Source organism: Hibiscus syriacus, unplaced genomic scaffold (assembly GCF_006381635.1).
Source record: "Hibiscus syriacus cultivar Baekdansim isolate YM2019G1 unplaced genomic scaffold, ASM638163v2 tig00111542_pilon, whole genome shotgun sequence".
In the NCBI taxonomy this organism is placed as follows: Eukaryota; Viridiplantae; Streptophyta; class Magnoliopsida; order Malvales; family Malvaceae; genus Hibiscus; species Hibiscus syriacus.
In genome coordinates, this window is record NW_024063115.1 from 730,736 (window position 1) to 744,784 (window position 14,049).

Below are 14,049 nucleotides of genomic sequence, written 5' to 3' on the forward strand. Positions count from 1 at the left end.
ATTGATTAATTTTCATATGTAATATATGATATTTATTGGGATATATGTGAATTTTGAAAACACCAGTTAATTATTAGTATTTTTTTAATTTAGGACACTACAAGGGTTATTGCATTGTCAAATATTTTTATTTTAGTTTTTTAAATATTATTTAATAACACTTGGTATTGTTTTAGACTTAAATCTTAATATGTATATGATTATATGTTAAAATAAACATAATTATTATTTTTTATTTATCTTCCATGTACGTATTTCATATGAGAAATCATAAAAAATTAATTAAATTGTTATAATAATAATTAATATTATATATATATATATATATTAAATAAATAAAACTAATTCTAACAATAGTTTAACATAAATATATTTTTTAATAACATATGTTTATTTCTCAGCACAATGATTAGACGTTGCACTCTTTCTTTGAAAGTCCCAGGTTCAATCATTTTAAAAGCCATGTATTGTATTAATTTATCAAAAAATAACATGTTAAACCAACAATCAGATGATCACATCATCTATCGTTAACGAATTAATCGATGGCAATGATTGCAATGCAAGTTCCTAAAGAAGATAGATACAATTAAAAATGTAATATCTACTATAATTGATTTTATAATAATTTTTTTAATTATCTTAGTTATATAGTTGTGATAAAATATTTGGTCACTAAAAAACACTTAGTGTGACAACATTGGTGGACACAAAATAAACTTTCATTGTCAAATAAATTTATCATAATTTCTATTGATAATAATATCAGACATTTGGTCACTAAAATACTTAGTTGTGATCATATTGATGTTCACAAAATATATTTTAGTGTCAAAAAAATTCATCACAATTCATATTTATAATTATGTCGAATAAATGGTCACAAAAAAAGAACAATTGTGACAATTTTTAGAACAATTGTCACTAATATAATAATGATGGGATTATTAGTGACGACAAGTGACTACTTGAAATTTGTCACTATGTATTTTAATGTCTAAATTTAATGCTTTTAGTAATCATTTACATTGTCACTAAAGGTGCATTTTCTTGTAGTGAGAGAAGAGCAGCCGGCAAAATCTTGCTCACCATATCTTTCACGGTATCCTCTAGGAGTGGCCTTGTCTTCAATAGTATAATTTCTCTGAGGGGAAAAGAGAGAGAAGAAATGGTGAACAAATTAGTTTAATTGAGGGATAAAGATAGTAAATATTGGACATGGGAAGGGATAAAGAGACCTGTAGCGAGGAATAATTGGCATAGCTAACTTGTTTTTCAGTGGCATTGGTGCAATGTACATTTGCAGATGCCATAACCATTGCCTGCTGCATGCTCATATAGAAAAGGAAATATTGATGATACGCACTATGCTCTAGGTTGGCCTCGTCTTCAATACTATGTTTCTATGAGCAAAGAGGAAGGAAAACGTGGTGAAATCGACGGAGAAAGATGATAAATATTGAACAAAGGGAAGATACTTGTAGTTAGGAATTATTGGCATAGCTAACTTGTTGCACCAATGTACATTTGCAGATGCCACAGCTAGGTATTGATCGAGAGTGCAGTCGTACCTTTAAAAATTTTAAATTTTTTATTAATAAATTTAATTATGCACTCATAATTGATAATACATAAATATGACATATATATAATTGTTTGAATTCAAATATTCAAAGAAAATCAACATTCTTCCTATATTATTGAAATCATTAAATAAATTCTAGTTATATTAATATATTAATTTTAATGAAACCAAGGTAGTAATTATTATTTTTGATTTTTGATTGTGACCTTACATAATATAGATGTGTTACTATTAATTGTATAAAAAAATTATTCAAACGTACTCTTAAGTGAAAAGAAATTAGAACTCATCCAACGATTTGATTAACTGACCAAATTTCTAAACCCTTAATGATCGCCTGGTATGATTCCAACCCGAAATCCTCACAATAACTCAAATCATCATCGGCATCATCATCATTATCAAAGTCCTAAAACTCTCGCATACCCCCCAAACCTTAAGCATCAACCCCTCATTGATCTTATCATCACAAATCCAAATTTTTTATTGAAAAATCATAATCGCCCAACTCTCAATTTCTAGTACATATATTTTCCTTTGTAGATCTTAACGATTAAAGCATGACATGTTCAACGAAGAGTGACATGTCTCAACCGAATAACAATCAGACGTGAAAAAAGTATGAATTTGGGTTATTTGATTTAGACTTTAGTTTAGTTTTCATAGTTTTTTTTATAAAGATCTAAATCGAATTATTGAAAATCGAAAAAAAAAACTTTCATTCGACATTGGTCTCAACGCAAATGGTGACCTAAACATGATGATGTATAACGAAGATGATATCAACCCTATATTTTTTGAATTTAAGTTGTTTTTCGATTAACCAGACAACATATTCATTTTCAGAAATATAAGACGAGTTTAGTGAGATATTTTGAGATTCATCAACCTCTAGTGAAGGTGGTCATAATGGAGACCAACGTGATGATTGATGTTGGATTAGTTTTATGCATGGATATAAAATGATGTCATTTTTGTATAATTGGTCGTATCATGACCCCATTTCTTATTTTAACGGTAGAGTGATCGAAATATAAACAATTCAAAAAAAATAAAAGACTAACGTGAAAAGTTATGAAATTTAGTGACTAAAATAGAAAATCGAATATAGTTGAGTACTGAAATTTGTATTTTAGCCTAAATTTTTACGTTTTCCCATGAAACCGCGCCGGCCAAATTAGTGCGCCCTTTTAAGCTGCTTCAAATCTATTTCATTCTCTTGTTTGTTTGCAAAGGAAACTTTTTCCGCTCATTCGTAATCCGTATAGATTTTTCTTTAAGGATAAACTATACAATTGACCACTCAACTATCAAGACTTTTAATTTTTCCATAGATCTTTCAATTTTTTAATCAGAACACTTAACTATTTAATTATTGTCACAATATAACTGGAGGATATTTTAATTTTATTTTCTATCCAATTAACACATATATTCAATTATTTATATAATTAAATTATTTAATAAAGTTAAATCATTTTTTTGCATTCGTTACAATACGCTATATATCAAATATAGCATTGTAAAACAAGAGCAGTCTGATTGACAAAATTGAAAGATTGATAGGAAAAGTAAAAGAGATAAATAGTTGAGTGGTCAATGGTATAGTTTACCCTTTCTTTAATCCATGCCTTTCATATTGTTTCTTGTTTCTCTCTAATTTTGCCGAATCGAATTCTTAGAAGCTTCAGATTGGGTTGATATCTTTCAGCGAATTGAATTTCCGGCGATCCATCAGCGTTTGGGGCACAAATATCCCAGCCACAGGATACCTACAAAACCTAGAAGTTGAACCCTAAATAACTACAGTTGAAGCAACTACTTCAACCTTTTGGGTAACGCCCTATCATTTGATTTAGCTTTCTTTCTTTTGCTCATTTGAAATCCTATCTATTCCAGTAAGTGATGGTTTTCCTAGGGAAGCACTAGACCTGTCTTGATTGCATTTTCCTTGTTTGTTTGGTTAAATTCATTGCTTTGATTTCTTTCATATATGTAATTCATTTGGTGGTTTTGGATTTCTCTGCTTTATTTGCATTTTCGGTGGTCATCTTCCTGTATATTGTTCTTGGATCGAATTTCTTAATGCCAAATAACAGTATGCGCATTATTTGGATTTTATTCATTTTAACTGTATTTAGGATTTTATAATCAAAATTAAATTTATCCAAGGACCTGGGCTCTCTCCGCTCCCGCCCTAGTTCTGGCTCATGCCTTGGCATAGATTTTTAGACCTTTTATTGTATGATTAAAATATGTTTTTCAATTTAAAATATATTCTTTCTCACTGTTAAATTTAAAATATTATTTGTTTTTGAAAATGAGATTTGTATTCACAAGCATATTTGCGTTCTAGAATGGGAACCTGCTGAATTGATCGGCAAGCTACTCATAAGTTCATAATTTCAACAAAAAGACAATAAGAACAAAGAATATCTATACAGGAATCTTATCATCTGCCCCCTAGTTCTTAAGGAGCATTTTATTAACAATGCCTCCCTGGATCTATTGAAGCCATCTACTCTACTCTACATTTGATTGCGACCCTAATCTGGTTAAGGATAGACGAGATGGTGAGGGCTCTCCATTGCAGTCTACCTTCCAGATAAACTGGATGTAAGCATATTAAATTAACATTGTTTTGTTTTAATAATGAAACAATAGTTAAATTGGCGGGCTGAAATTGGGCAGGCCCGCTTGATTGCTATTGCCCAGGTATGCCATTTCGATCTACTCAGCTGTTTCTTTGTCTTTCCCTTGTTTTCTCTTTCTTTGTTGGTCTTGATTAGATAAACTGATAGAGCAATTGTTGGCAATATTGCATCTTTGTTGCGGTATTCATTCCCACATGCATCTGCTAGCATTTCTGAAACATGTATATTTTTACTCTGGACCTGTAGAACATGTTTGTTCTTCTCTATACTCTTCAACGTTAAAACCTTAGCCAAAACCCTCCTGCTCATCTTAATTTCTAAATCCCTACTCTAGCATCTAGCTGTAACATTATTAAGTAAAACTCCTATATCTCCCTAACCGGTGATATCCTTTTACCATCCAGTGGTTTTTCTCTTTCTACCATGTGATTTATGTGCATTACCTTTGCAATGGTTTGTTAGATAGAATGAAGCAATCGAAGGATCCATTTGAAGCAGCATTGGTGGAGCAAGAGGAATCGCCACCTGATTCCCCAGTTGGTGAGGATGAGTTGAACAATCAAGCTCCAAATGAAGCCCAGAACCAAACCGATGGTGGACAGAATATGCTTGTAGATGATGATGATTACGATGATATCGGTTCCAACAGCAAAAATCCCTCTCATCCGTCATCGAGTTCAACTCCTAAGTTGCACTTCTCAAGGGCTAATGCTAATGTTGTTGCTGCTGTCACCAAAAAGAACAAAGAATATGACGATGACGAAGAAGAGGAAAATGTGGAGGTTGAGCTAAGCAAGTTCCCTTCTAGTGTTGACCCTGCTAAAATGGCCAAGATGCAGTGAGTTCCCCTACTCCCTCTTTCTCTTTCCATATTGCTGTTCTGTTTTTAAAATATTATGTATCTGGTAAACAACCAAGTTTTCTGGTGTTTTAAATGACTATGTATAACTATTTCAAAATTGAAAATCTCTTGCCTTTTCTATTGCCTTTCTCCGATATAGGGTGCATCTGTCTAAAGCTGTTAAATATTTTTCTTCTTTTCAGAACTATTTTATCACAATTCACAGAGGACCAGATGAGTAGATATGAATCATTTAGGAGATCTGCACTTCAAAAGTCTAACATGAGAAGGGTAGGCTTCTTGGCAAAGCATTTTTGAGTGGCTTTCTCTAGAATCATTATTAGTAGTAGTAGGTTGCTGCTTTTTTTGTGGTCTTTCTCAAGAATTTTCTTTTATTATCATTATTTGATGGGTCTATAATTATTTGTTGTATCTTTACATGCTCTAAATTCTGTTCTTGCTTTATGCTTCTTTTAAAAGATAAAGGTGACATATTAAACTGCCTACATTTCGATTGTTATTTTTTAACATTTCATTTATGAGGTAGTGATTATTAGCTGAAAATTTTTCCAGTTATTGATGAATAGACATGAGATTCCTTACGGTATATGTACTGCAGCTTGCTCAAAGTCCATGGCTCAATTATGTGTTTCAATATCGCAAAACATGATTTGAATTATACACTGACTTAAAGTTTGTTCTTGGTGAATGTAGTTGTTGGTAAGCATAACTGGCAGCCAGAAAATTTCATTACCAATGACCATTGTTGTGTGTGGGATAGCAAAAATGTTTGTTGGTGAACTTGTTGAGAAAGGTATATGCACTTTTCTCCTGTAGTAGTTAAATGTTCTTGGTAAATGCAGCTGGAAAATTTCTTTACCAAGTGTCATTGCTTTGGTGGTTTTCAGCTAGAATGGTCATGACGGAGAGAAAAGAATCTGGCCCAATCAGGCCTTGCCACATCCGAGAAGCTTATAGACAACTGAAGCTTGAAGGCAAAGTGCCTAAGAGATCAGTGCAAAGGCTGTTTCGCTAAGTGTATCTACAAACAAGCATGCTCATCATCTATCTGGTGTTTGTTACTATTAACATGGATTGCATATCTGACAACACTTGGTAACTAATAACTTTTCAACCTTGTATTACCGTCCATCCTTCTTGTTCAATGTTGTGGTGGTTAGATACCTGTAGGCCATGAATCCAATGGCGGGTGTTATGCTGAGGGTTCAGCCACAAGATCTTGAATGCAAGAGACACTTTGAGAAAACTGACGGCTCTTCTATCCGATTTCATTCAGCAAGATTCGACAATCGAACTTTATTGATAGTACCGTTGCTTATAGTTTTGATTCAATGCATTGCATGATGATGTTATTTTCAGGAAGCTCCCCATACTTGGGATGAATCATCCATGAACTTGGATCGATGAAAGAAGCCTATCGATCCGTAGCATGGGCCGTTGGATATTAACATGCATATCGTATTATTATGAGACAATTGTTCTGCAGTAAATAACCACAAAGGAAACTATCATAAGAGATTGAATTTCGTTTCCATCTCAAATTTCCATTGTCATGCTAGATCATTCCATGCCAAATTTTACTGCCCAGGTGATCTGCATCTAATCAAATACATGGTTTGCAATGCTATAAATTTTATGACCATTGGCATTTTCTTCTTTCTTTCAACCCAACAAACTTGATTATGGTTATTTTTCCTATTGATTTTAATTTTTTATATAAAAAGAAACACTTTCCGTCAGTAGAGTTCATTAGTGTCAGAAACATGAAATCAGTGGGAAGGTATCTAAACTGGGGTTTTTTTAATCAATAGTCCTTTTTTATTAATATCTTGCATTCTGCAAAAAAGTGTTTTTAGAGTTTTATGTATTTCTCGTGTCTAAGTTCTTCCACGTAGATAATCTAGTTCTGCAAAAACCGAAATATTCTGACCCAGCGAAGTATTCTTACGTGGGTCGTTTGGGAGTATTTTTTTTCAAATAATTCTGGATGGGTTTTTTAAATTAATAAAAAATGGATTTTTTAATAAAAAAAACCTAGAAACTGGATTAAAAAGTTCCAAACTACAACTAATGGGTTTGCTCTGCTTGTTCTGAAGGATTAATATTAACCGCCCGTTTTTGAAGAGAGAAGGAATAATTGCATGTATTTAGCAATTATAACATGGCATCAATGGAAACTTAATGCCCCACATGGAGAAAAATCATGGCCTTTTACGTAATGTTCACTGCTCAAACTCGTGTGATTTCCGACACTGACATTGACCAAACCAAATAACAACAACAACAATGCATTATTTGGTGGATAGAGACATCAATGATAGATACCTCTGGTCAACCTTTCCACTGTTCCTTACTTCATAGGAGCAACATGAAGAAAATGAGAGGCAAATGAACGATAATATCAGAATGAAATGTTGTTAATTAGCATAGAGATAGAAGCAACATAAAGAAGATGAGAGGCCTGGATTTGGGGGTTACATCAATGGAGTACAACATTAGGTTTGGTCCCCTCTCATTCATTCTCATGGGGAGACTGATATGAATTTGCAGGCTGTTACATCAGTCACCTGGACCTCAACAGTTGGTTTGGTCCTCTCGTTTTCCTGGTTTGAATTACATGGGAAAAAAAGGCTTAGCTTCTTTGCTCGTCACCAGGGATGGACAGACAGGGGGAAGGGTAGGATAGTCATCCTGAAAGTTTAAAATTATCTTATATTCTAGGTTTTTTCTCTGTATTTTCTATTGAATTCTTGAAATTTAAAAACTCAAGTTCGTCCCCAAACATTCGTTACCCTTCTAAATATTCGAATCGAATTAAAGGGATTGCACCAATATGATGTCCCCACCCTGGTGTGATCGCACTATTTTGAGTATGGATGTTATAACAATCAAGGTGAAAATTGGGGAGGAAGTAAAGGAACATATGGGGTTTTCATTTGTGATAGTGAATGGGAGCCTCGAGTACAATTTGATGTTCGAGCAATATATACTAAAACAGTATGTAACCGGCCGTTTTCAATGTAATTTGACAACTCTGGTAGGCAATTTCTATCCCATGTAATTAGCACAAATTGAATGGCCTCATTGATTAAAAGATTGTTGTTTTATCTCGAGATTTCAAGTTCAAACACCGCACATGTTATGACCTGGAATTTTTTTTTTTTTTGTTTTTAAACAAGAAAAGCAGGTTATCATCTATTAAAGGAACACAAGTGTCCAAGCCAAACGCAACGATGAGGAAAAGAAAACAAAGTGCCAAAACAGCTGGCGGAGAAACTAAAACAAACAGCAACATAAATGAAAGGAAAGGCAAAACCACGAAGCAAACCGATTATTCACTCCCTTGCTTAACCAGAGAGAGAGACCGCTAAAAAGAGCAGAAGCAAGGGGAGAAGACAAACGAAAAAATGACGAACAACCTAGCACAGGATTTTTACAAAAATACACAAAATGGTTTCCTCCTCACAGCCCGTACGCGTATTATTCGAGGTGTAATACTTGTGAATTTTCATTGATTGATTTGATAATTACTAATAATATAAATTTATGTATGATTTTTTTGGTACATAAATTTATGTATAATACTAAATGATAATTAAGTACAATACTTACTGACAAGTACCCTAATTTTTTATATTAGAATAACACAAACTCGAATCAAGTCGAGTGACAATAAGAAAGTGCAAGTGCTACATAAAAATCAATATTTAATTAATATGAGATTTACCATTGCCTACAAATCCGAATTTAAATAGACTAATGATTAGATTGTCAACGCTCGAATTCCCTTAAACTAACGAATTCTTAATTTTGTAATTTGTAATCGAATCCAAATATTCAAATCCTCATACACATAAATAATATGAATATTCAAATATTCATAATTATAAAAAATAGAAAATATTGAAAATTTAAGATAATAATCATAATATTAGATTTTTTATTTATAATAACAGTGAAAAATAAAGACAGACAACAACACACAGATTATAATAACGTACAAAGGAGGGAATCATGCAGGTAAAATTCATGCCTCCCATGTCCAAAATGGATACAAACTAAACATTTGCATGCACCTCCTCCTGTTGTTTTTCCAATTCAATGCCCTTCTCGCTGGTGTCAAGGTTGATGCAAGTGTACCATCTGGCACAGAGCACATAGATTATGAAATCGACCACGGTTAGACCGGAGATGAGGAAGTAGAACCGGTCCATGTGGCCAGAGTTGAGGTCCTCGGGGATCCATCCGGGGCCGCCGTCTCTCGTCGTGATCTCCATGACTATGTTGATCAACAGGCTGCTAACGAAGTTGCCGAGAGACATGGAAGCCATGCAAAGGGAGCTCCCGAAGCTTTTAATGCCATCCGGTGCTTGTGCATTGAAAAACTCCAATTGACCAACGTACATGAAAACTTCAGATGCCAGAAAATGCTTAGAGAGCTTTTCTTCTCTCCCGGTGTCACGGATTTGAGCCTTTGTATCTCGGTGATGAGTCCGATCCCATTCTTTGAAGCTCGGTTAGTCCCTTGGGGTTATTGCTTAATCTTCGAGCCAGGGGAATGACAACGTGTCGGTACACCCCGGTCCAGATGAGCACGCTGCAAATGTCAAATGCCGACATGCTCGCTGCCGGAATGCGGAAGTCTCCGAGTTTGGACGCCATTACATCTCCTTGCTCCACGAAAAGGGATGCCATTTGCGTGAAGATTACAGAGTACATTATAGTGCAAAGCCAAATTGGTAACATTTTTAGTACACATTTGGCTTCTTCAACCTGTGTCACGGTGCAAAGCCTCCATGGATTGTTTGGTGCACTCAAATCATTCGGAGTTATCATAGCCGCCTTGTCGAGGAACCTGCAGATCGATTTTCAGCTGCTTAACAAAGCACCAATGATAAAGTAGCATCATCACAAAGTGTCCAATGTCCATGATTGATCTTATACTTACTTGAACTCATCACTGTGAAGTGTGAAGTATCTTTTTGCTACCTTTGATTGCGGATTCGGTTCGTTCGACCTCATACAAGGCACCGGCATTAGCCGGCGTGACACCCCACTTCCTATATGCAGCCACGAATACTTGAGCGACGCGGGGCAGCGGATTGCCACTCGCTTTCATGTACCGATATCTCGGAGTCCCCGACCGATAGAATAACAGGGCTATGATTGCAGAGCCGAAAGAAACCAAGAAGCCTAGCGTCCACATGCCTGAATTCTCATAGTAAACCAGTATAGTGTCTGAAAATAGAGAGCCAACATTGAGTGCAAAGTAGAAGTAACTAAAGAATGCAGCTTTCAAGTTCGCTCCTTTGTGATGCGAATCATTGAACTGGTCTGATCCAAATGTGGCTAAGGCCGGTTGATGCCTGCCGAATCCGAACGCTACAAGATATATCGATAAGTAAAACATAGAAAAACCGAGTTGTGATGGGGTGTTGCAGAGTCTTATTCCATCACCACAATCAGCAGGATTTATCAAGAAAAGCCTTGAAGCGAGTGACAGTAGTCCCAAACTCTGTAACAACATTTCACAATCAGTGCTACTGAAATCAAGTGCATACATAAATGAAGAAGAACGAATTTGATTATCCGGTACCAGCACAAGTATGAGCTGAAAGATGGCACATGTCAAGTACCGACCCCAATATGAATCACTAAGGAACGCTCCGATCAGCGAGCACAGGTAGACGGTTCCGGTCCACTTGCTAACGTTATTGGCAGCGCTAGCGTTGTCTTGGTCGAGAACCTGGGTTAAGAACAACACCAAGTTCACTCCTACTCCAAAGAATGCTAATGTTGCTAGGCCTTGATTCACTGCAATCATAAACAAAAAGTGAAGAAAGTGCAGAACAATTCATGTACTATTAAGTCTATTATTACAAATGTTGCTTTGCCTTTTACTTACAGTAATTTTGATTTGTACATAATTTTAGGGGGGTTATTACCAAAATAATAACAAAAAAATGTAAATTGTGAATTAATAATATATTTGGTTAATATTTAGGGTTAAGTACACGAATGATCCCCCGACTATAGGGTACTATCTTATTAAGTCCATCGACTATTAAAAGTTATAAAATGGTCACCCAACTATTCATTTTGTTCCAAACTCATCCTTTTCTATTAAAAATTTGATGGTATTCTCAACTGAACGTTAACCTATTGATTGTGATATGATAAAATCTTATCTCAGAATCTCAAACGATTATCTTATCCCACTTATCATGTTATCGTCCAACTTAGGCAACTGCCAATTTTTTAACGGAAAATGACGAGTTTGGAACATAATGAATAGTCAGGTGACCATTTTGTAACTTTTAATAGTCGATGGACTTAATAAAGCAACATTCCATAGTCGGAAGATTATTTTATAACTTTTAAAAGTCGAGGGACTTGATGAAGCAGTATCCTATAGTCGAGGGACCATTTGTGTACTTTACCCTAATATTTATAATTTTTTATTTAAATAGCCTGTATTTTTTTTTCAAATAAAAACGGTTTAAAATTTGGTTTGAATTTATAATTTGTTTTGGTTAAAAACCATTGAACCAGAGGCAATTGTTTAGTTGAATAGGATCTAACTGAGAGGCTAAGTAAATAATTGAAGTTAAACAAAATATGATTAAGAGTTATTCACTCACAGAATTTGTTTCAACTTACTTGATTATGCTGTGTTAATTACCATTTTAAGTTAGATTTATGGTTTTAACTTAATCTTCTACATTTTTATTATAATTGTTGGTAATCATCTTTCATATTCAAAAACCTGCCATTTTCATTATCCTTCATCACATAGATTTGTTTTTAAGACCAGGATCTAGTGATGGACGATGATTCGAGCATTGTTTTGAACACTAAATGGAGTGCTTTTCCGGCCGGAACCTCGGATTCAGGCGAGAGCAGCTTCGATCATCGTCCCAGCAAACGTGTCCGGCGGAACGATCACGGTGGGTCGTTGCCGAGGTTTAAAGGTGTCGTCCCACAGCAAAATGGGCATTGGGGTGCACAAATATACGCCAACCACCACCGGATATGGCTCGGGACGTTCAAGTCCGAGAAAGAGGCTGCCATGGCATACGACAGTGCGGCCATCAAGCTACGGTGCGGCGGCAACACCCATCGGAACTTCCCCCGGACCGATCTCAACGTCCAAGAACCGGCCTTTCAAAGCCTCTATTCCGACGAAGATGTACAGAACATGATCAGAGACGGTTCGTATCAAGCCAAGTTGGAAGATTTCGTCAAGATTTTGTCTAACAAAGAAGGGAGATCGACCGTTAATCTTAGCAAGAAGCTCGTACATGGCGATACACAGTTTTCATGCACTCAGCTTTTCCAAAAGGAATTAACACCGAGCGACGTCGGCAAGCTTAACCGGCTCGTGATCCCTAAAAAACACGCCGTTAAACACTTCCCTCAAATCCGCGAGACCGATCAACAGAGGTTGGCCGGCGGTGCGGTCGAAGACGCCGAGCTTGTCTTCTACGACAAGTTAATGAAGACATGGAGATTTCGTTACTGCTACTGGAGGAGCAGCCAGAGCTTTGTGTTCACAAGGGGATGGAGCCGATTCGTGAAGGAGAAGAAACTCAGTGAGAAAGATGCTGTGACGTTCTACGCATGCGAAGAGTGCCCCGGATGGGATCAAAATAGTAGGAATTTCTTCCTCATTGATGTGAATTACAATGGCCGGAAAGATACATCGGCCGATGACGACGTTCGGAAGGATAATTTGGAGTTGGAGCTGAATTTAGGGAAGAAGAGTTACTGTAGTATTAGTGGTGAAGATGAAACAGTAGAGAAGAGAAGTGTAACCCTTTTTGGAGTACAGATCAACTGATGAACATACATACATGAATATATTAGAAGAATAACAACTAACCTTCGAAATCCTCATCTAGAAGTTATTTTCGATCTTATTTATGTTTGTAATTTTTTTTTAACAAAATGACTGAGATTATATATCAGAAAAAAAGATTTTCATAATAATCCACTTCAAAGGTTATATTTTGGATTAGGGTGACTATTACATTATAACGAAGAAGGCGATAGAAATATTACATGTCTTCAATTTAATTCTGAAAGACGCATGAACGACAATACATTTTCCGTTTCGTTTTCCCTCGCTACTTCAACAGATTCATACATAAAACGTATAGTGATTACTATATCTTCCAAGAGATGCACTATATTTCTGACGTCTTATAAATAATAATGTTTATTTTATTCCACTTCAAAAAATAATTTCTCAAACACCCCAAATCGATTAGTAATTTTTTCACCGCATTATTTCATAATTTTATTGATTTTTTGGTTAAACTATCTCCTTTATTTAATCCCAAGTGTGTTCTTAAATTAATCAAAATGCAATGAATGTATTAAAAATATTTGATATTGTCATACCAAAATTCAAATGAAAATCATGAAACTTCGAATTATTGCTCGGCCTCTTCTTGCTTCTAGAGCAATGACTACCAAGCAGATTTGGGAAGAGGTTCGATTGAAAGGCAGTAAAGTCTTCTGGCATAATCTGGTTTGGTATTCATTTCACATTCCCAAGCGCAGCTTGATTTCTTGGATGGTCTTTCTACCAAGGATAGGCTGCAACGATTTGGTATTGATACTAATGATCAGTGCATTCTCTGTTCTGAAGCACGGGAATCCAGAGATCACCTATTTGTCGAATGTAAGATGACTCTTCAATCTGGAACTCAATTCTTCAACTCACAGGTATACACAAATTTCCTTTCACTTGGACAAATTTGCTAGTTTGGGCATATAACAAATGGAAAGGAAAATCTTTGCTTACTAGTATCTTGAAACTTTCTTGGTGCACTCTCTGTTGAGGAAGACGGCTATCGGATAGAGTAAAATCACAACTGATAATTTGAGAAAATAAAATGGAAGATAAAAGAGACACAAAATTTTACGTGGAAAACCCCTAAATA

General features: G+C 35.3%; 4 protein-coding genes across 5 annotated transcripts in view; 3 read left to right on the forward strand and 1 right to left on the reverse strand.

The window, feature by feature from the left end:
• The first annotated feature begins 3,330 nt into the window (after positions 1 to 3,330).
• Positions 3,331 to 12,692, forward strand: LOC120164713 (transcription initiation factor TFIID subunit 11-like). 2 transcript variants are annotated; one of them, XM_039174380.1, is made up of 6 exons: positions 3,331 to 3,420; positions 4,702 to 5,077; positions 5,284 to 5,371; positions 5,795 to 5,894; positions 5,989 to 6,158; positions 12,611 to 12,692. In XM_039174380.1, exons 2-5 carry the CDS (start codon positions 4,707 to 4,709, stop codon positions 6,114 to 6,116), a joined length of 687 nt encoding a protein of 228 aa, XP_039030311.1. In that variant the 5' UTR covers positions 3,331 to 3,420; positions 4,702 to 4,706; the 3' UTR covers positions 6,117 to 6,158; positions 12,611 to 12,692. The 2 variants fall into 2 exon arrangements, with proteins under 2 accessions (XP_039030311.1, XP_039030310.1); XM_039174379.1 differs by lacking the exon at positions 12,611 to 12,692 and having other exon boundaries at positions 5,989 to 6,246.
• LOC120164712 (octanoyltransferase LIP2, mitochondrial-like) overlaps positions 3,368 to 14,049 on the forward strand; it is a 29,094-nt gene continuing 18,412 nt past the window's right edge. Inside the window, exon 1 of the mRNA XM_039174378.1 lies at positions 3,368 to 3,420. The gene's annotated coding sequence lies outside the window, so the exon portion shown is untranslated. The remainder of the gene's footprint in view (positions 3,421 to 14,049) is intronic.
• On the reverse strand, positions 9,560 to 10,925 carry LOC120164788 (protein NRT1/ PTR FAMILY 7.1-like). The gene is made up of 3 exons (XM_039174444.1): positions 10,698 to 10,925; positions 10,063 to 10,616; positions 9,560 to 9,956 (listed from the first exon to the last, which is right to left on the reverse strand). The coding sequence occupies exons 1-3, from the start codon at positions 10,923 to 10,925 to the stop codon at positions 9,560 to 9,562; spliced, it is 1,179 nt and encodes a 392-aa protein (XP_039030375.1).
• On the forward strand, positions 11,925 to 12,941 carry LOC120164790 (AP2/ERF and B3 domain-containing transcription factor At1g51120-like). Its single transcript, XM_039174445.1, has one exon. The coding sequence runs from the start codon at positions 11,925 to 11,927 to the stop codon at positions 12,939 to 12,941; it is 1,017 nt and encodes a 338-aa protein (XP_039030376.1).